General features: G+C 33.3%; 1 protein-coding gene across 2 annotated transcripts; it reads right to left on the bottom strand.

The window, feature by feature from the left end:
* Positions 1–9,757: 9,757 nt before the first annotated feature.
* On the bottom strand, positions 9,758–14,353 carry LOC127101505 (auxin response factor 18). Of its 2 annotated transcripts, none has more exons than XM_051038937.1 (14): positions 13,920–14,353; positions 13,714–13,826; positions 13,247–13,342; positions 13,084–13,140; positions 12,832–12,984; positions 12,656–12,740; positions 12,266–12,356; positions 11,968–12,132; positions 11,770–11,889; positions 11,619–11,691; positions 11,266–11,419; positions 10,553–11,172; positions 10,264–10,451; positions 9,758–10,179 (listed from the first exon to the last, which is right to left on the bottom strand). In XM_051038937.1, the coding sequence occupies exons 1-14, from the start codon at positions 13,954–13,956 to the stop codon at positions 10,041–10,043; spliced, it is 2,091 nt and encodes a 696-aa protein (XP_050894894.1). In that variant the 5' UTR covers positions 13,957–14,353; the 3' UTR covers positions 9,758–10,040. The 2 variants fall into 2 exon arrangements, with proteins under 2 accessions (XP_050894894.1, XP_050894895.1); XM_051038938.1 differs by having other exon boundaries at positions 13,714–13,823; positions 13,920–14,352.
* Between the last annotated feature and the right edge of the window lie 9,217 nt (positions 14,354–23,570).

The raw sequence follows: 23,570 nt of genomic DNA, 5'->3' as shown, positions 1-23,570 counted from the left end.
TCATTTTAAAACTGGGTAAATCAATTTACCTATAAGGGAAATCGATTTACCACTGAAGCTTACATATTTTTTAAAAGCAAAGTTTAAATTTTTCACTTAGGGAAATCGATTTACCACTGGAGCATTACATTTCCAAAAGCAAAATTTCAAGTTCTTTTAACTAGGTAAATCGATTTACCTCTTAGGGAATCGATTTACCAGTGAAAGTTTTTGAAAAATTTTAAACGTTGCAACAGGGTAATCGATTTACCCAATATGTAAATCGATTTACCACTGTGCGTTTCTGAAAAATCAGTGGCTGTTCATACACCTCTTCATGCACCACTTCATGGAATCTTTTCATTTCATCCTTGACAATTGTTCATGATTTTTTCAGAACATTACCATGTTTCATTTGACGTGTTATGTGCATATAAATACATGATCTTTCAAATTCAAATTTCACCTCTTCCAATCAATCTCTTTAATTTTCAGAATTCACACTTATTGTTATAAACCTTCATTCAAGATATTTTCTGCATATTTTCATATCATTCAAAACAGAAAATTCTTGAGCAATCTAATATTTTTGTGTGGTGAATTATTTTCATTAGAAGAGAAGATCAAGCAAATTGATATATCACTTTGTGTCATCATTTTACTACAAACTTTACATTCAATCCATTGTTGTAATCCATATCTTATTTTTAGAATTGTTGAAAAATAAGATTGTGCATTTTGTAAACACCTTGTTGTCCAGGATTGTTGGAAGCAAGAGAGTTGAGTTTGAGAGGATTGTTCTCATATCAACTTGGTGAATCACAACAGGTTGTTCTTGGTGATTGTGTCTGTCGTGTACAAGTCATAACAGATAGTAAATTCTCTTTCGTGTTGAAAGGGGAGTGGAGTACTCTCGATCTGTGAGGGGAACCACTATACATCATTGTGTCCTTTACCTTCCGCACTTTACCGCTTTTCATCACTTAAGCATTTCAGAAAGTAAAAGTCATAAACCGTCAAAAACCCGGAAAATACTCTAAGTGCCTCATTCACCCCCCCCCCCCCCTCTAAGGCACTCCTTAAACTTACAATTGGCATCAGAGCAGGTTATAGGTAACCTGTTCCTAAAAGATCCGCATGGCTTCCGCAACACGAATCCGGTTTTCAAAGACGGTGGAAGTAGTAACAAACCACCACTTTTCTCTGGAGAATATTTTGATTTTTGGAAGATCCGTATGAAGGCGAATCTAGAAGCCCAAGGAGAAGGCATATGGGAAGCCGTTGAAAATGGTCCACATAATCCGACGAGTGTGATCAATGGCGCTGGTACTCCAAAGATAAAGAGTTCATACGATGAATATGATAAGAAAAAAATCTTAAATGAAAAGAAAGCAATAAACATTCTTCAAAGTGCTTTAAGCATGGATGAGTTCTTTCGCATATCTCAATGCAAGTCGGCAAAAGAAATATGGGACACCTTAGTGGAGACACATGAAGGCACCGCCGAAGTAAAAAGATTAAGGTTGAATACATTAAGTCAAGAATATGAGATGTTTAGAATGCTTCCCGGAGAATCCATCGTGGCGCTACAAAAGAGATTTGTTCACTTGACAAACCACTTGATTTCTCTCGGAAAAACATTCACAAATGACGATCTCAATCTTAAAGTACTAAGATCATTGACTCGAGAATGGCAACCGAAGGTGACGACTATCTCCAAAAAGAAAAGTCTTTCAACAATGACGTCCGCATCACTCTTTGGCAAACTTCAAGAACATGAGTTAGAACTTGGTAGGCTTGAGAAACATGAAAGCCAAGAAAAGAAATCTAAAGGGATTGCCTTGAAGGTAGACTCAAAAGAACATAAAGATGATGACGCATTGGAGGAAGATGAGAATTTCATGCTCCTTGTTAAAAGTCTCGGTAAGTTCTTTAACAAAAATGATAAATCCTTTAACGCTAAAAAGAATAGACATTTCAGGAAAAAGGAGGCCACCACATCTACGCAAGATGTGACATACTACGAATATGGAAAGCAATGCCACATAAAGCTGGAATGTCCTAAACTCTCAAAGAAAGGAGGATTTCAAGATCAAGAAGGACTTCAAGAACAAAAAGGCATATCTTGCATGGGAGGATAATGAAATTAGTTCTTCATCCGGATCGGATAGCGAGGAATGTGCAAACTTGGCGCTAATGGCTTCACATCATTCCGATGATGAAGAAGAGGTTAGTAATAATTTTTCTATTTTTGATGATGATGCACAAGATGTAATTAATGAATTGTTAAATGAGTGCAAAATTCTTTATAAAACTATATCATCTCAAAAGAAACAAATTTCTTCCTTGGAAGAAAAGATTGAAGTTTTTGAAAATAAGAAACAAGAGATGATTAGTGAAAAGAAGAATTTTGTATGTCTAGAGTGTGAGTCTCTCTCGTTCCAAATTGTCCAACTTAAAAGAGTCCTTGAAAGATATGAAAAAGGACAAATTGGTTTGGAAGGGGTTCTTAGCCAACAAAGGTACTCAAATGACAAAAGTGGACTTGGTTACTCCAAATTTTCTAAACCAAGTACAAATAAAACTATCTTTGTAAGGCCTAAGGATCAACCTCCAAAAGAAAGAGTCAACACACCAAAAGTTGTGCATCAACATCCTAAAAAGAAAAAGTTTATCAAGAAAAAGCCTTTCGTTCCTAGATATAAAAGCAATTTTGAACCAACTTGTTTTTATTGTGGTATTATTGGCCATACACCTAACGCTTGCTACATTAGAAATTTTAGTGTAGCAAAAGGGCATTATGTTTGGGTTGAGAAAGGTACTAACTATAAAGGACCCAAAGCAATTTGGGTACCTAATAAAACTTAACTTTGTTTTGTAGGTATGCTTGAAGGCCACAACAAATCTTTGGTATTTGGATAGTGGGTGCTCCAAGCATATGATCGATGATGTGCACAATTTTTCAGATCTAAAGCTTAAGGCCAAGGGTTATGTTACTTATGGAGATAACAACAAAGGAAGAATTCTTGGCATAGGCAAAGTAGGTGCACCAAATTTAATATCCATCGAAGATGTGCTATATGTCGAAGGACTAAAGCACAATCTCTTGAGCATAAGCCAACTTTGTGACAAAGGATTCAAAATAAGGTTCACAAAAGATGAATGCTTAATTGAAGACGAAATCACACAAGAGGTAATGCTTGTAGGTAAGCGAATTAATAACATTTTCATGATTTCCCTTGACGATGTCTCCTTGAAGGTTAAGTGTCTTGTGGCAAATAACAACGACTCATGGTTATGGCATAAGAGATTTACTCATATTCACATGGAGCACTTGAATAAGTTAGTAAAACATGACCTTGTCATTGGATTGCCAAAGATAAATTTCATCAAAGATAGGCTTTGCGATGCATGTCAAAAGGGGAAGCAAATCAAGTCAACTTTCACATCCAAAAATGTGGTGTCCACTTCTAGGCCACTACAACTGTTACACATGGACTTATTTGGTCCATCAAGAACAAGAAGCTTCGGAGGTAACTTATATGCTTTAGTTATTGTTGATGATTATTTTAGATACACTTGGACTTTCTTTTTAGTGCAGAAAAGTGACGCATTCAAAGCATTCAAGAAGTATGCAAAACAAATTCAAAATGAGAAATCATTAACAATTGCCTCCATAAGAAGCGATCATGGTGGAGAATTCCAGAATACCTCCTTTGAAGATTTTTGCGAAGATCAATGAATATTTCACAACTTCTCGGCTCCAAGGACTCCACAACAAAATGGAGTAGTTGAAAGAAAGAATAGGTCATTGGTGGAACTTGCAAGAACAATGCTTAGTGACTCAAATCTTCCTAAGTATTTTTGGGCAGATGCGGTTAGTACGGCGTGTTTTGTAAGCAATAGAGTTAACATAAGACCTATCCTAAAGAAGACTCCATATGAACTCTTCAAAGGAAGGAAACCCAACATCTCTTTCTTTCACATCTTTGGATGCAAGTGCTTTGTCCTAAACAATGACAAAGACAACCTTGGTAAGTTCGACGAAAAATCGGATGAAGGTATTTTTCTTGGTTATTCTCTTACAAGTAAGGCATACAAAATTTATAATAAAAGAATTTTAAATATAGAAGAATCCATGCATGTTAAGTTTGACGAATCTAACCCCTCGAAAGAGGAAATTGTTGTTTGTGATGATGATGATGATTTTGTAGAAATTCCTAAAGAAGATACTTCAAACAAGGATCAAGAAGCACCGATTCAACAAGAGTCAAATGAAAATGATCTACCTAAGGAATGGAGAACTCATAGAGATCATCCCATTGACAAAGTAATTGGTGACATTAGTCAAGGTGTTGCTACAAGATTGAATCTCAAGGATGCATGCTTAAACATGGCGTTTGTTTCGCAAATAGAACCTTCCAAAATTGATGAAGCTCTAGAAGATGATCAATGGATTATTTCTATGCAAGAAGAATTAAACCAATTCGAGAGAAATCAAGTTTAGGAACTTGTTCCTAGACCAAGTGGTAAGCACATCATTGGAACAAGATGGGTGTTTAAGAACAAGCTTGATGAGAATGGGATAATTGTTCGAAACAAAGCAAGATTGGTCGCTCAAGGGTACAATCAAGAAGAAGGAATCGACTTTGAGGAAACTTTCACTCTAGTTGCAAGGTTAGAAGTTATTCGTTTATTACTTGCTTACGCATGTTCAGTGAATTTTCAACTTTTACAAATGGACGTCAAAAGCGCCTACTTTTTTAACTAGGTAAATCGATTTACCTCTTAGGGAAATCGATTTACCAGTGAAAGTTTTTGAAAAAATTTAAACGTTGCAACAGGGTAATCGATTTACCCATTATGTAAATCGATTTACCACTGTGCGTTTCTGAAAAATCAGTGGTTGTTCATACACCTCTTCATGCACCATTTCATGGAATCTTTTCATTTCATCCTTGACAATTGTTCATGATTTTTTCAGAACATTGCCATATTTCATTTGAGGTGTTATGTGCATATAAATACATGATCTTTCAAATTCAAATTTCACCTCTTCCAATCAATCTCTTTAATTTTCAGAATTCACACTTATTGTTATAAACCTTCATTCAAGATATTTTCTGCATATTTTCATATCATTCAAAACAAAAAATTCTTGAGCAATCTAATATTTTTGTGTGGTGAATTATTTTCATTAGAAGAGATGATCAAGCAAATTGATATATCACTTTGTGTGATCATTTTACTACAAACTTTACATTCAATCCATTATTGTAATCCATATCTTATTTTTAGAATTGTTGAAAAATAAGATTGTGTGTTTTGTAAACACCTTGCTGTCCAGGATTGTTGGAAGCAAGAGAGTTGAGTTTGAGAGGATTGTTCTCATATCAACTTGGTGAATCACAAGAGATTGTTCTTGGTGATTGTGTATGTCGTGTATAAGTCATAACAGATAGTAAATTCTCTTTCGTGTTGAAAGGGGAGTGGAGTACTCTCGATCTGTGAGGGAAACCACTATACATCGTTGTGTCCTTTACCTTCCGCACTTTACCGCTTTTCATCACTTAAGCATTTCAGAAAGTAAAAGTCATAAACCGTCAAAAATTCGGAAAATACTCTAAGTGCCTCATTCACCCCCCCCCCCTAAGGCACTCCTTAAACTTACATGTACCACCAGATGAAGCATCAAGAAACATATGCGAAGGAGTAGTTAGTACACTGATAAAATGTATTAGTTGTTCCATAGAGTTCATGTTATGGTTAGGACACTTGCAAGTAACAATTTAAATATTTCCCATGCCTATGACAGTGACTCATATTCTTCCTGACTAAAATTCATGATTGCAGTTCTTCTCTCTACAAACTGCTCATTTAAATAACATCTCCTTATAAATTTGTCTTCTAATTCCTTTCAAGTCTAAATAATACCACTTGGTATACATTGCAACCATTCATTTGCGTTGCCATCCAGAGAGAACCCGAACAATTGAAGTTTCACCTAATAAGCTGTGATTTTATTCGGGTTGCATATTGAGCATGTTTCGTAAAACCTAGTCAGATGGTTCCAAGGATCTTTAATGGTCTGCCCATCAAACTGTTTGTCCCTTAATCCTGATAGTAATGTGCTTTTGAGGTTAAATGTCACCAGGTTTTTTGGTTGGAATCCCTGTGATATCTGACTAGTATCAGTTCTTTTGCAGTAATCCCCTCATGTCTACTGTGGTGGAATCACCGTATTTTGCTTGCACAGGAGGTTCACTTGATTTCAAGATCCCACATGAGAAGTGTCAAATTCAAACCTCGCACAAACACAAATAACAATATCTTAGCAGCATTGTACTAACAAATTGAATAATACGAAAAATGAAAATTCAAAACTACCTACTAACAGAAAATACTTAACACAAAATAATGAATTTGAAAATAATTTTCCCAAAAGTATAAAATATCAAATAGCAAGAGATTTAAAGATATGATATCATAAACTTGATGACAAAATTACTAGCAAGTGTATTATAGTTGTTATCGAAGTAATAAAAATAAATCCGTATTCACATGGATTGTGAACTTAAAACAAGGTACGTTGTGTGATATGATTAAAATAGTAAATGAGAGGTTTTCAGGTTGTTTTTGTCGAAAACAAAAGAGATAAGTTTTGAAAATAATTATGAGAAAAACGATCAAGTTTTATTGTCAGAATCTTCTATCTCTACTTGATTGATGAAACGCGCATTTACAGACATGCAATGAATACAGAGTTACACGACAAATTAACTCTATCACTAGACAATATCTCTTGGCATGTAGCTCACTAACCTAAGCGTCAATTCCCTGATCCATCAAGCCAATTGTAACGTCAGGCTAAGTAACATAGCTCGTTAATCCCTAAGTCAGAATTTCTAATTGTACCATCTCTATTCAATTAGCAAATTTTAACATTTAAAATATGTAAGATAAATAGCCCTAGGGTCAGTAGTCATTATTATCAAGATCAAATTGAATGTCGTAAAAATTAATAAGCAATGAACGCAATCAATAACGGGATAATAACAAAGATTCAAAGCAATTACATTAACATCATCTGATCATAAGTCTCAATCAAGTATAAACAAGTTCATAATCAAATAAAACCTAACCTATGAGGAATCTATTTACTCATGTTGAAATAATTCAATTCCATAAGTGTAGATGCGAAGAGCATGGAAAATCACTAGGGAAGATGCTCTCCAATGGCCTCCAAAAGCTCCAAAATCGCTATTTAACGTCACTTTCTACTCCTTGGAATCGACCCCCCATTTCTTCTCCTATTTTTCCTTATAAAGCAGACAGAAAAATGTGTCATTAAAAATTTACAACGTGGGTGCGCTGGCTTTCAAAGCAGGCGCGCAAGATGACAACGCGAGCCAAAAGTTAACCAAAATATTTTGTTTACGCAAAAGCTAACCTAAATATAAACAAAATATTTTACTTAATTTAGGTTAGCATTTGGTTACGCAAAATATTTTGTATTAGGCTCAAACCTTATTTGGGTTAGCTTTTGGTTTTTTTAACTTTTAAGATAAAAAAATGCCTAAAAATATTCTTAGCTTTTGGTTTTTTTAACTTTTAAGATAAAAAAAATGCCTAAAAATATTCTTAAAAAATCCCATGTGAATTTTAAAAATAATAAAATAATAAAATTAAAAATCAACTAAGCATTCCATATCATTATAAAAAATTAAAAAATTGAAAATAATGTTTGTCATGTCAAAGATTATGGTGATTGGGTCTAACAAGGGACCAAAATAAGAGAATCTTCAAATGTTAGGGAGGGAATCCAATTTTTTTACAGGATTTTTCCAAACTTGCCTATATGGCAGAGGAACATACCTATTAACCCTAAATTTATCTCAGTCTACAATCCCTCAAGCAATAAGCCTGGTAAGGGTGAAGTTATTAATTCAGATGTGTAGTGATTTCTGCAAGATCTATGGTGACGAGTCCTTCAAGCATTATTAGGGGTGAGTCCTCAAGAGTTGCTTAGGGTGAAACCCTCAAGGGTTGCTTAGGTGTGATTCCCTCAAGTGTTGATTGGGGAGGAACGTGCAACATTTAATGCTTATGCCTGCAAGCTTTTTCTTAGAAAGTCACAATTATTGTGAGTCGTTGATTATATGCATGCGTAAATCATGAGTCGTAGATGTTTCCATTATCCAAATATTGGCACCTACCTATGTTAAGACAATGGTAGCCTATGAGACCTAGGTAATTTATTTTATAATAGTGGGATTCTAACCCTTTTCAAAATCACATTTTCTTCATCATCTCTATATTTCTTAAGTGCAGGTTTCCTCTATAGTTTTTCGAAGTTTCCCTTTATTATCTTAAACACATGTATTAAGTTCTTCCCTTTATAATTTTTCTTTTCTAAAAATGTCGATTATTATGGATTTAAACGATATGGGTAACATAGTTAAGCACTAAACTACTTAGGAGTGTATACATATATAGGAGTATTATATGAAAAATGATATGTGATCCCATGGGGCAGTCCTCTACAAATTTTTTAAAATAAGGATGTTTGGAAGTTATGAAAGTAGTTATGATTATAGTATTGACAATGGCCCCTTTTTCCCTATCCTTTCTCGAGAAAATCAGAATCAATAATGGCGTATAACTCATCAAAACACTTGGGAGTTGAATACTATGAGATTGTCTACATAATCTTCTAGTAATCTAGATAAAACACTCAACACCGAATCAAACATGATTAACTCCGAATCAAGAACGCAATCAATATTAGCTAACACATTTGCACATTTATTGAATTCTCGATAAGCATGCTCCATTCTCGCAACATCTTGCATACCGATTAAACTTCCAATCCTTTTAATTAAAGACACGCATTCCTCATTTCTCCCAACCTCCTTGTCAATTGCATGCACCACTTCTATCGAATTCCACATTGTGCAACCCTAACTCTTTTGACTACAAGAATATATGTCATTTAGACAAAATTTGTGGATAAGAAAATCTCATGGTTAATGTTTTTCAACACAATAACCATATCACTTTGAGTAAGATCGGTCATGTGAGTGCATAAGAGATCCACCACACAAGGCATCGAATTTTTAGGACCCTCAAACAAAAAATTAAGCGATTTGATATCTTTTGTTCATTTTCTTCTCATAAATTAAAAAGTAGCACAACGTCTAAAAAAACTTATATTGCAAAGCTGTGGTCGCAGATTCGATTCTTTAAAATCAAAATTTCTATTTTATTTTTTTATTTTACAAAAGTACACTAATAGTGTTCAAAACCCAATCACTTAATATTAAACTGATTTAATAAAACAACCACTACACCACCAACTTTTGAAAAAGTGGTATTGCCAAACAAAGCCTAATGTTTTTTCTTACAATTGAGTTTATTACATGTACTACATACCTAACAATTTCTAAGACTTTCAAGTACTAAAGTGAAAATTTCACTACTATTAAAAGCATGGACCCAAAAGTGAATTGTGAGTGTTACCACCACTCTGCCATATTTAACCCATTTGTCTATACAATCACTACCTCACTACAACATTGGACCACTGAATCCTAAACAATAAAGTTGCTACAATTTAATGTCATTATTACTTGTCACTATTGACATCAATAGACATTGACTTAACCAAATCAGAATTTCACAAGACACAAAAATAACACCATATGCTTTTTAGCTTAAAAAAGGAAAGTCATGATAAAACAACAACCAACAACATAAATATTCTTCCAACTCATGAGAATATTCAATGCTAACTCTAAAAAATTTCCATATCCACAAATTTATTCAAAGTGAAAAAAAAAAATCTACTTTGGTTTTTCTACCATAGTTAATGCCTTGTCTTGTGTTTCTTCTACAAATTAAGTTATAAAAATTAGCTAGTGTTTCACATCTAAATAATAATAACATGAAAAACTCACCTAGCTAAAAAATAAAACTAACTTCAACAATAACATTAACAGTGTGGTGCTGAGAAAACAAAGAAAAAGAAAAAGGTAAAAGGACAAGAAAATAATGTCGATGTTTCATGGTTCGGTTGTGTCTGAACTTATCACGGTCCCTTCTTCGATCGAAGAAGAGATTGGTAATTTGCTTCCTGATTTCATCTTCTTCACATCTTGGCTTGAACAAATGAAGATTCTTTTTACCATGTTACAGAACTCACTGCGAGATAATATGGTTGATACCGATTAGCGTGACTAAAACTAAATTCTGAGATAACTACGTAAGGATTAAGGATATACTCACGGCCATGGATCGTCTCCGACAAGCATCATATCTCCTTCATTGTCGGTGAAGACAATTTCCCACTTGTTTCTGTGTTGAAGCTGTCCCTTGATGTCGAACAACTCTTCTAATTCATCGATAAGTTGATCGTACCCGTTCAACATTGCCAAATCCACCGCTCGGCCAACTGCAACGCCCTGCATTTGAACCTTTTCGAAGGTTTCGAATGAATATGGAAGGCTCGAGTCAGGAACTATACTATAATACAACATTTTAACTGAATAATAAATATACATTCTATGTTCAATACCTTGGTTCGACTTCTACTACAAATTTGCTTGTTCTGAGTTTCCTTCGGTGATACTTGTTGCGGTTCTTGTTTCCTCTCCGTATAAGCCTTTGAGATGTCAGACTTACGGCCGGTATCAATGCTAGACATGGTGCTGGAACTAACTTCCGTGGTTGCTCCGGTTACATTTACTGCATGTGAAGATGTTTTCCCTACAGCGCCCGAGTTTTTCGAATGATCAATAAGTTCGACTCCAAACAATCGACAACCCGTAGCTGTCTCGACTTTGTTGTCTTTATCAACTTGATCAGGGACGCGATCAACGTTCAGTATAGATGATTGAGACTGTGAAACAGGCCAAGCTGAGAGAGTCTTGCTATCATCGGTTGTGTCGTGAAGCGAATGAGAAGGATGGCTGGAACGGGGAGACGATAGCCAACTTCCTTCTGTATGATTCCTCAATAAAGCATTGTTGTTGTTGTTGTTGTTGCTGCTTTTAGTATTCATCGTATCGGTTTGCTTATGATGCCACGTACTAATATTGTTATCGCCTTTTTTGCTTTCGGCTAAAACGCTACGTTGTGTCATATCGGTCTGTGCCAGCCTAGCATCCCAGAAAATAGAGGCGGCCGATGTCGTGTCTAGTTCGAAAGTAACATGTCCAACGTCACAAATAAAACTAATAACTAAATCAATATACGAAACGGGAAGAGTTATTATGAATAATTCCTCACCAACATCAGGAGTTTCATTGGTTGGTCGAGGCCGCTTTGTCTTTGCAGCCGTAGGTTGAACTGTTGGTGTCAAAGCTGATGAAACAAAGGGTTCTATGTCCCATGGCGAAACCCTGTCGGGTCTTGGAATAGCCGCAGGCTCATCCCATTGAACCTACAGGTTCACACGCAGAAAAAAAAGATGAATCAGTGTTGTCAATCACGGATCGCAAAAAATTACAGTTTGTTCAAATTTTGACAACAATTTGTACTAAATAGCGTATCGCAAAATAATGTCGACTTTTTTTAGTTTCACTACACTATAGCGTTATAGCCGCTATTTGGCAACACAGAGAAGCCTAAGAGGACAATACCTTGAGCGATCGCCATTTTGAGTTTGCCCAATGGGGAGAGATATCTTCGACTCCAACTATGGTACCGGAGAATCTGATGAAACATACATTACGAATTTAAGATAGCTACAAATAAGATCATACGATAAACTACTACGATAAATTACACTACCTTTTGTCAGACTCGGCAGAATCATCACTCTCAAACCTCATCTTGAACCGCATGCCGACAGCAAACTTATTATTGATACCTGACAAGTACTTGTTCACACTTACAATGAACTGGCTCGTCCTAAGAAAAGAAAAACCCATGTCAACAATTGTCGACTAATGCTTTTTTCATCAACACATTAATATGTCAAATTTTTACCTCGGCTTATAATATACGACGAAAAGAGTCTGAGTTGCAACGGCATGGGAGGCAGTTGCAAGAACTCCTAGATGCATGCTTTGGCTAGAAATGACGGACGATGGCATACTACTTGACTGACGAGCAAGACGCCTCACTCCAACACGTAATTCCCCGTTTTCCCCTCTACACGTAAAATCTTCATTATAGCAATGTTTGTATAGAAAAACAGATAAATTTTATAAATGTTTATAGTAGAAATTTAGAAGATTTATGAAGCATGTGAATGAAAGAAAGAAAGAAAAAAACAAATGTTTACCTCAAAAACACAAAGGTATCTCCGGCGACTAATCTTTTGGAAGTCACAAATGTACTCCATCCGGTTGTGAGAAGGTGTCTGCGCGGCTGACCTGATAAAATAAAGAGAAATAAGTTCAAGGGAAAAATGATCAGTACTTGTTTGATTGACTTATTCGAGTTTATCTACTGGCATAAGCACATGTAAGACCGTTTGAGGGAGTTTATGAAAACAACTTATGACTATTTTAAGCTTATTTCCATAAACTCTTTAGGATAGCTTATGAAAACAACTTATATAATAAGTGCTTAAGCTATAAGCGCTCACATAAAGCTTTTTTACCAAACAAGGCCTTGGCCAATAGAAAGTAAAAGCGCAAAGACTTCGAGGAAAAATTCTCATGCCTTATACCTCTAAATATATGCTTAAAGCGCCACTCATAACCATGAAGATCCTTGGCAACCAATTCTTGAGTTGGTGTTGGTTGAGACATGTCCTAAACAACAATTTCAAACATAGATTTTCAGAGATTATGCAATCAGAGAGAAGAAAGAAACCAATAAAAACGAAACGGATAGTGTTAGTACCAAAGGAGGAAGGCATTCCGTTGCATGTTTTCTGAGAACAGAGAAGCCACCATGTGTGCTAGTATCCGAAGCGGTTAAGATCTTGCAAAACGAGTGAATTTTCGGCCTCGGAGGTTCATCGGCGCACGAATCAGGGACTGTAGGCTCGTCTTGCTAATACATTTGTTCCATTAGAATCTAAACAACGGGAGAAAAGAATCTTTGGTTGACCATAAAAAGTACAGAAAATCAAAAGAGGAAAAAACTCGTTACATTAGATTCCGGCACCAAAGTTATCTGCGCGTAAACTTCATCTGTTTCTTGTTCAGCCTATAACGTAGCAAAATTCAAAATAAGCTTAAGCTTCCTTTTTTAGCATCAACCAAACAAAACTTATTACTTTCCTTTCTTTCACATAACTGAAATAGAAAATTACCAGTAAATGGATATTCACGATGCGACAAAGGATCTTCGTAGGAAGTTTCAACAAAGGACTCCTCTGATTCAGTTCCTGATTCGTCGAAGCCTCTAACTACATCAACAAACAAAAACGGTAAAGAAAAGTCATTAACAAAAAAAACTAAAAAAATATAATCCTGCAAAACCAACAACATTCCACACTTCTAATTTTAGAAAACATAAAATTTCCACTAAAAACTAAAACAACCAAAAATTAAGTTCCATCGCGCATCTAAACCGCGACCATAATTGAGGCTGTATCAGTTGTATTTGACAGCAATTCTCCAAAATATCAATAATCGTGACGATTCTCATGACTAAAACTAAGACTAATTCAGCTCAATTCAACCGCGATTCTCCACGATATCAAAAATCGCGATAAAACCTCTGATTTAAATTTTTTCATACAAAACCACAAAGGAAATTGAAAATTGAAAAACTCACTTGTTCCATGTGTCCTTGAGGAAAATAGAAAACCCTTTGACCAACAGAAGGAACATCCACCAATTGTCCTGCAATTGCCTTCCATAGTTCTTCATCTGAACAACCACTCACTGCTTCACCAAAAAAAAAAAAACAATTACCTCAAAAAACAAAAACAAAAACAAAAAACATTCGATTCTTGAAGAAAAAAAACATTCGATTCTTACCTTCAGCCGAAACATTTGACCCACGATTCAACATCATAATCAACCCAAGTCAACAACAAAATCAAAAGGACAAAAACAGAAACACCCCTCTTTGTTTCAACAACAAGAAAAGAGAATATAGAGAATAATAACGAGATCTCGTTTTTTTAGACAGGATTGAAGAAACTGTGAATTAGAATAGAATCAGAATCAGAATAAGAACATGAATGGTTTTGCTGTAACGTAGAAGAAACCAGTACAAGTAGTAGTAGCTAGCAAGAAGAAGCAATAGTAAAAATTAGTGAAAACGGTTACATAAAGGAAAGAGTAACAGAAGCAGTTTTGATGAATAAACGAGGTTTGGTTTGTTGTCGTGAGAGGGTGGGAGATGAAACGGCGTTAGTTGTTTGGTTGAAATGAGTTCAATCAGACATAAACCACTCTCTGGTTTTGTTTAATTTATTTATATATGGTCCAATTTTGTTGCCTCGCTTGTTTCTTTTTTTTATTTTTATTTTGTTTTAGTAAAAGTTAATTAATTAATTGGGATTTGGTTTTTAAATTGTCAACTTGTGGTGTGTGTTGTGTCATGTGTGTCTTTTTTGTATTGTCTATTCCAATCAAACACAAGAAACAAGTGTTATTCTAGTGAGTATTTTTAGAATGGAGCCATGCTTAAGTGGGTTCATGGTGAATCCATTGAAATGGGTAGGTGTTGGATGCAAAGAAGCTTATAGAGTTATTGTGAAGATTAGTAGTACTTGTTTTAACACAATAAAATAAATTTTATTCGTCATTTAATCATAAAAAATATTATATTAAATTTTATTTAACTATAATTTAAGAGAAAAGATATTTTTATACTAAGTCAAAAAAAAATTCACTATATACATTACAAATAATCTAATATTTCATAAACGCATTAAATACGTAGAAAACACATAGAGATGGATTGTCACGTAATAAAACTGAGGCTAAAATAATTCATTTGATGCATATTCACTCCACCAAATAATTTGTAGACATTTTCAATAAGATCTTATATGCTGGATCCTTCATAACTTTATATGCCAAACTTAGAATACATGATATACATTTCATCAGGGGATGGTGAGTTAAGCATAAGCACCATAGTTAACATTATTAGTTTCTTATGGTTATCATTAGTATAGTTAATTTTTTTATTTAACTGCCTTAGCTAATTATAAGGTATATTAGTTACTGAATACTTGTATATAATAGTTTTGATTGCATTCTCAATCAAGCAAATAATAATGATTTTCATTTTTTACCTAATAGTGCTTTTATGCATATAAATATTATTTGTTAAAGTCTCATTGATTATGTGTTAATAAATTACAATAAAAAAATTAATTAACCATGTTGTTGAAATAGGTGACATTTCACTCCATATAAAACAAATTAGATTTTGACAAACATCTCCCTAAATCTCACCCCGTGAAACAAATTGTCTACTTCAATAACATCATTTAAATTTTTATGTTTTTTATTTTAAATCCATTGGTCATGTATAAATAAAAATTTCTCAAAGTTTTTATCTATTTTAAAGTTTTTTCTTGACATAATTAGTCATCAAGTATCTTAACTTAGTTTGATATTTCACAACTAAAAAATGTTATAAATTAATCATTTAATTTCACTTCTATTATCCTATTTGTTTTCTTCCATCAATTTCTCATAAAAAAAATATTAAGTTAAAATGTAAAAATAAAATTCTTGCCATTTATCTTAAGTTTTTGAAACATGTGATTTTAAAAGACTAAAAACTTCGAGTTCAAGATATCTTTGCTCATTTAATAAATTGTAATAATAAAAATGGAAAAGTAGAATTTTCTTTCAATTAGAAACATTTAAAAAAAACTAATTTTGTTTTAGGAGCATTGTAGGCAAAGATTCTCTTACTATATATAAAAAATTCTTACAAAAAATAAAATACATTTGTTTTATTCTATAAAAAAGAGATAAAATAAATAAACTGTATACCTAAGCACGAAAAACAAATGTAATGAGTTAATCATAATTTATTTTGACCTACTAAACGATGGTTTATCCATTTTTGTAAAGCTCCAAATGTGAATGAGTAAATTGGTCACAACTCACAAGCTTTGCTATGATGACTGTGTGTCATGATTTGAACTGGTATGGGCTTTGCAGGTCATGTGGTTGCTTGTGGCGAGGGCTTCTAAGCAATTTTAAAAACTATATTGGAAAATAATTAATTTGTATCTTCTTTATACACTTGCCATGTAAATATTTTACCACATCATAGGTTACTCTTTTTCAATCTTCACCTTTCATTTTTTAATAGTATATCTACGACTCACTTTTATTGGTTTATATGAACCAAGCTAAACATAGTTACATCCTTAAAGCAACAATTATGGTGGTTGTGTTAGTTGTTAATTATACATTTCATTACGACCGTTGATTTGGTATTTTTATGTAAAAACATTCTATAAGGAAATTTGTTAGCAAAGAATCAATCAACTAAATGATTTAGTACACAATCATGATTTACTCAAGTGGTTAATAAATTTAACTTAAATATAAATATGAAAAGATAATTAATTCGAATTTAATTTTTTTTAATGTAATACATATATAAATATATTTTCACGTAATTTTGTTTCCAGTATCTTAATGTAACTATTTTAAAATTATATATATATATATATATATATATATATATATATATATATATATATATATATATATGTTCAAGTTCTATATAAAGAGATAATTTAAGTCAAATGAATTGAGATTAAAATCATAAACGATTAACTTTTTTTATAGTATTTCAAGCACTTTCAAATTATCTTAGAGTTTGTATGCATGAATATCCTGGATAATTCTGCATATACTCGAGTTTGCACAAGATCGATGAAAACTCGAATATAGGGAAGATGGAATTCAGAATTTTGTGGGAAGAGAATATGTTTTTCTAATATATTTTTTTGAATCCGAAATGCTCAATTTATAGACCAAATTGGTATTGTTTCATAAGGTTGCGACTCTCGATGAAACACACATTTTCAACAACCATTTTGTTAAATGTTGCATTGTTTCGCCTACAGAGCTTTTCAAAAGTTGCACCATTTACCAACAGAGCTTGTACTGTTTCGCATTCTGCAACACTTTACGGAGTGTTGCCTATTTCTGAATTCAAAATATAAATTGTCCACTGCAACACTTCACAAGTGTTGCATATTTCTGAATTAAAAAATCAACCTTCACTTTCATATTTTCTTGCCATATTTGAAACACACTCAAGATTATTAATTGTTAATAATTCCCAACAATTCTTCACTTGTTCTAATAATGACAAAATCAATTTCAGAAAAAGAGAAACAAACAATGTTAATATAGTTAAGTATCTTTCGATTTGAACTTAACCTTAGTAAGGATAACGCAAAGTCTTATCGGAATGTTAGGTAGCAACGCTTTGAACCGTTACCCCTTGTGATTAAATCGACATTATCTTACACACATTATTTAGTGGATTTTCACCCACATATCTCGCCTAGAACTATTTATGATCGTGTGTTTTTCCTGTTTTCATGAATTTTACATGAGAAACTCCAACTCTCACTTTGAGTCAGTACCATCTCGAAATTCATATAGGTGAAGTTCATTTTGTATCTATTTCTTGAGATGCATATCCTCAATATAGAACTTCATTAAGAGTTTGAAAAAACTCAACCCTCAATATGTAATGGTCAACATTGTCACAAAATGTTGCACAAACATCCAAATCAATGACTTGTTGTTACACATTGAATCTTAGGTTAAGGTTTTTTAACTTCATATTTGGTTGCTACTGTTGTCGGAACTCCTATTCAAAGAGTTTCAATCACATACCTCTCGAGGTAGTCTTTACTAAATCTCTAGCTAGTGGCTTAGTAAATGGATCAGCCAAGTTATAGTTTGATCGTATATATACGAATGAAATTATTACATCCTTAATCAATTTTCTCACGAAAGAATGTCTAAGTCCTACTTACCTAGACTTTTTGTTATATATTTTTTGTATGCTCTAGCAATTAATCAACACCTTTGAAACATTGCCTTTAGCCAATGGAACTTCCAACAGAAGGTCCCTCAACCGTTCAACTTCTTTGACCAGTGGAAGTGAGATCCACAAACTCGGATTCCATGGTTAAGAGAGTGATACATGTTTGTTTCTTACTCTTCCAATAAACTACACCCTTAACTAGTGTAAATATTAATCCAATTATAGATTTATGATCTCTGACACTCGATATCCAACTCGTATTGGTATATCCTTCTAATATGGAAGAAAACATACCATAATGAAGATCAAGATTTTTTATTTTAAAAGATAATTGAAAATCCTTGTGATGGACTTATAATCCTCACCAATTGGATTTCTAGTAAATTTACTCATTTTACTAACTGCAAAATGTTATGTCAAGTTTGGTATTTTGCATTAAATACATTAGACAATCAATTGCATTTGCATATTTTAATTGAGCCACGAATCTTCCATAATTCTTTTGAATTTTTGACACTAGGATCAATTAGAGTACTTACTTCCTTAAATGTAAGTCTTTGAACTTATCAAGTACTTTCTCAATATAATGTGTTTGACTAAGTTCATAATCCCCACTATTTCGCTTTACTTTGATCCAAAAGAGTATCCATTATTTCAAGATCTTTCATCTTGAATGTGGAAGCTAGAAACCTCTTCGTTTTTAAGATTCCATTAATCTCATTGCTAATTATCAACATGTCATCAACATAGAGACAAAGGAATATCACCATGTTCCCACATAACTTTGTGTACAAACACTTATCACAAGAGTTAGATGAAGAAGGTTTTTAGATAATCGTGCATGATGATGCAAGAAGGTTTTTAGATGAGGTGAGAGATGAAATTATGAACAACTTAAAGTAGTATAGTATAAATTGCAATGGGCACCTTAGTTATGTTCACCTGTTTCAAATATTCACTTGAATTTCCATGTCCAACCTTCTTGTTCAACTTCATCATTGATGTACATGACATTTTTTATTCTTTTATTCTTTGTTAATCTTGTCTTCATCAAACTGAACTAGATATACGATGTATTCTTCATAATCTCCCCCTTTTGACGATGACAAATTCTTTGAATTTGTATTTTGATAATAATTTAAAAGTCTCCCTCAAAGTTATATGTATTTCCCTTAATTTGTGAATCTTGCAATGACAAAGTCAAACTTTTTATGTCATTGTTTTGGTGCTTGTTTTAATCCATACAAATATTTGACAATATTCCAAACCTTTTGTTCATTACCAGGAAGCACATAATCTTTTGGTTTCTCAATGTAAATATCCTCATCGACATCTCCTTTTAGGAGTATCGTTTTGACATCTATTTGATGAACTATAAGGTTATGCAAAGAAGCTAGTTCAAACGATACTCTAATTTTCGTTGTGCTTGCTACTAGTGCATATATGTCAAAATAATAAACATATTCTTTTGGTTTAAAAAACCCTTGGTCATTAATCTAGACTTGTAGGTGTTTAGTGTACCATAACTCTATGATACTTTCTTCTAAACAAGAGGAGTCCCTTGAAGTCGTTGCTTCCTTATAATTCTTAAGACCATCTTCTACTTGAAGAATAATAGGAATCTTACGAATAAAATTCTTCTTATTTCCTTCCATTAGATAAAAGAAATAAATTGATTATCAATTTTCTTCGGTCATAGATCCTTAGCCTTTCGGGTCTCTTGCTTATTCTAAGTTTGGGTTGTTTTTCAACAAAATCATTGACGAACTTTCAATTTGTGTTTCAATAATCTGTGGAGAACTTTCTTCATGAGGTTCTTCATTTGTGGGAATCTCGAATTTCATATCCTCCATGATAAGGTTCTCAAATTTTCACATCTCTGGATTTAATAGTTACACTAGACTCCGAATTCAGAAATCTATATAAGTCATGATCCATTTTTGAATGATCTTTATACCTTATCATGATAAATTTCATTGAACATAGACAATTCACATAGCCTCTATTATTTAAAGAGCTTATTAGACTAAGAATAAATAGATGCAATATCACTTATAACTTGAAACATCCTCCAATCACAAATTAGTTAGTGTAATATTATTACCAAAATTCTTTGATCCATGATGTCGATTCTAGCATGATTTTGATGTGTTCCCGATGCAACAATTTATTCTTTAATACTTGAAACGGAAGCCTTTTTTGCCATTATTTGCGATACTATAAGATTGTTAGAAAATTAATTTAAATCAAATGGGTCGAGGCTAGAATCCTGAATGAATCACTTTTCTTATAGTATTTCAAGCACTCTCAAGTTGTCTTGGAGTTTGTATGAACGAATACCCATGATTATTCAACTTATACTCAAGTTTGCACAAGACTGATGAAAACTCGAATGTATGGAAGATGAAATTCAAAATTCTGTGTGAAGAGGATATGCTTTTCTAATATATTTTTCTAAATTCGGATTACTCAATTTATAGGCCAAACTGATGTTTCATAAAATTGCGACTCTTGATGAAACACGCACTTCCAACAATACTTTTGCTAAATGTTGCATTGTTTCACCTATAACGGCATTTTTCAAGAGTTGCATCATTTTACCTATAACAACAGTTTTCAAATGTTGTACTGTTTCGCATTCTGCAGTACTTCACAAAGTGTTTCCTATTTCTGAATTCAAAATACAAACGGTCTACCATAAAACTTCACAAATGTTGTCTATTTCTGAATTAAAAAATTAACCTTCACTTCCATATTTTCTTATCACTTTTGAAACACACTCGAGATTACTAATTGCTACTAATTTCATCAATTGTGTTAGTTGTTAATTGTACATTCCATTATAATCATTGATTTTGGTCTTTTTATACAAAAATATTCTATAAGGACATTGGTTAAGGCAGATGATAGGGTTTTAAACTCTCTCTCTCTCTCTCTCTCTCTCTCTCTCTCTCTCTCTCTCTCTCTCTCTCTCTCTCTCTCTCTCTCTCTCTCTCTCTCTCTCTCTCTCTCTCTCTCTCTCTCTCCCCTTTTATATACGTGTTCTTTTATTTGGTTGTTTCTTTTTCTACTTGGTGTGATTTGGTTAGATTTCACCGCTTTGGTTGTCCCCCCTCGATCTCTCTCTCTTTTTTCATTTCTTCATTTGCTTCTCCTCTATATGTTGATTCATATCTTTAGTCGTTGATTTATTTTTTTGTTGGTTATCCTGTTAGTGGCTTTAGTTTGATTTCTTATTTAACAATCTCTTATTTATTCAAGTTAAACATTGTGAATTTAAGAGAGAATGTTATATAATACGTAACAAACCTTTTGTTATAGTTGGACTCATAATACTTTAGTTTATTTTATGTTTTATTATATATTTTCTTTATAACCTTTATTTTCATTAGATAGTTTATTCACATTAGTGAAACTCTACCTCATTTCCTTTTCCCTAATTTATTATCTATATTATTAACATAACGAACACTCTCTATTATTATTCCTCGACATATAATTGTTTGCTTGGAAGTGAGTTTGACAACTTTCAACTCAAATTAAAGTTCAATATCTTGTGGTGTTGTGTTGTTACAATACCCATTTTTATAACTTTCTCTAGCATAATTATGGAATAACATCTAGCATTTATTATTGTGAAAATGATATCTTTCTATGCTTGTGATATTTTCCTAAATTAAGGGGGATTTGGTTGTGGTTGTACTTTTTCTTGTTGTAATGATATTTTTTATTGGTTTTTTATAAGTTTGAATCTCTTTTTCTTTTTGGAATTTGATAGTCTTAGTTTTGTCAAAACAATACTCCATCCATTTCAAAATGACTGTCGTTTTAGAGAAAAAAATTATTTCAAAATAAATGTCATTCTCATTTTTCAATGTAGAAATGATTGTCATTTTTTCAATTATGTCTTTTAATTATTATTATTATATACACTTCTTCCAACACATTAATAAGGACAATTTAGTAAAAGTGCAATATCTTATGACAATCTTATTGCATTCATTTATCTGTGTGCAAAAACCTTAAGCGACTGTCATTTTGAAACAAAATGAGTAATATATATGGAGAAAAGAAATGGTGTATGTTTGAGGTAGTTCTAAAGTTGGAATGTCATGTAATGATTTTTCCACTCTTTGTTATTAAAAAGTGAAATGTTCGATTTGTATGTTTAGTGGAATATTAGGTTAGCTCTCCTATTGGGTCCATCAATGTTAACATTGGTGAAATTTCCACAACTAATTCTTTTACAAATAGATCTGCAGGTTACTTGGAGACTCAGATAGTGGTTTCTTAGATGGTTTCAATATCTTTGAAGAATCTACTTATGTCTTGCTTTTATATTTTATGGGTATTAAGCATGACTTGAACATAATTTGATAAAGTAACATGTTTTATGAGACTGGTTACATGTATATGTTGAATACTATTTGTTCTGGGTCATCCACAAGGTCCAAGGATAAATGGTCAAGGGTAAAGAAAAAGGAATACAACGTAAAACATGCAGACTCTCTTCCCTTTATGAGAAAGTGATTATGCATATGATAACTTTGTTGGTTGTCCATATCAATCCAACAGCTAACCATGTTTCATGCCTCACTTCACATTTATAGTTTCTAACCGCTTCTCTTATTTAAGAAATAAACACACCATTTATCATGCATTTAAATCCACGCTCATTCATACATCACTTTTCGCTCTTGTACTGACTTGAGAGTTAAACCGCTAACCTTAGATCATCCCCATTTCCACCGCATCAGAAGCTCAGGACCACCGCAGCTAGTTCTGCCCCCTTATTTATCGATCAATTATGGTTCCACAATAGAACATTGATGCCATATGTGAGAATAAAAAATCTAGTTCCCGCTTATTTCAAAGTTTATATCTCCTTCATTTAAAGTACAAATATTTGTTTCATATCACTTACCCCGAATTCCATCTTCTTTTCCATCACATTCTCTATTAGATCCATCGACTATGGTGGCATCCAACGTCACTCGCTTTATAGTTCAATGACAAGTTGTTGTCGTCGTTGCTGAAGTTGCCAAAGATCTGCTGCCACCTCTCCCTCAAATAGTAGATGATCAAATCCTAGTATCATCTTTATTCGTTGCTTCGCGACAAGACCTCGCTCAATCTAGAGTAGAGGAGGGTGTATTCCAACCTTTTATATTCCTCGGATATGTACAACAATTACACCAAGTGAACTTTCATCCATACCTCCACCACTTTATGTGATGCTCAGACAGGAAATGCTTCCTGACTTCAGTTGTTACTAGGTAACCTCAGTGTGCAGGGAGCAAACGGTCTACTGAACATTGCTTACAACATGGTGAAGCAGAAAAATTCATAGGCCCTAGCAGAAAGACTACTCATAATTAAATAAAGCCTATAACATGTTAATTTGAAGAAGAACATAACACAAGAAACATCTTCTCAAAGAGATCAAGTTGTTATTCCAGGGAAAGATATGAAGAAGATGTTCTCGTATTAGAGCATAAGAGAAATCACATGTCCTCCCATATCCTCAAGAATAGAATTCCAAGGTCTCTAGGGAAACCTCTCAATCTCCAAAGCGACAAATAGAATGGGGATCTAGACAAACATATCGAGCACACTGATAACCGTTTGAACTGCTACCA

Source organism: Lathyrus oleraceus, chromosome 7 (genome assembly GCF_024323335.1).
Source record: "Lathyrus oleraceus cultivar Zhongwan6 chromosome 7, CAAS_Psat_ZW6_1.0, whole genome shotgun sequence".
NCBI lineage: Eukaryota > Viridiplantae > Streptophyta > Magnoliopsida > Fabales > Fabaceae > Lathyrus > Lathyrus oleraceus.
This window is presented reverse-complemented; position numbering and strand designations above follow the sequence as displayed.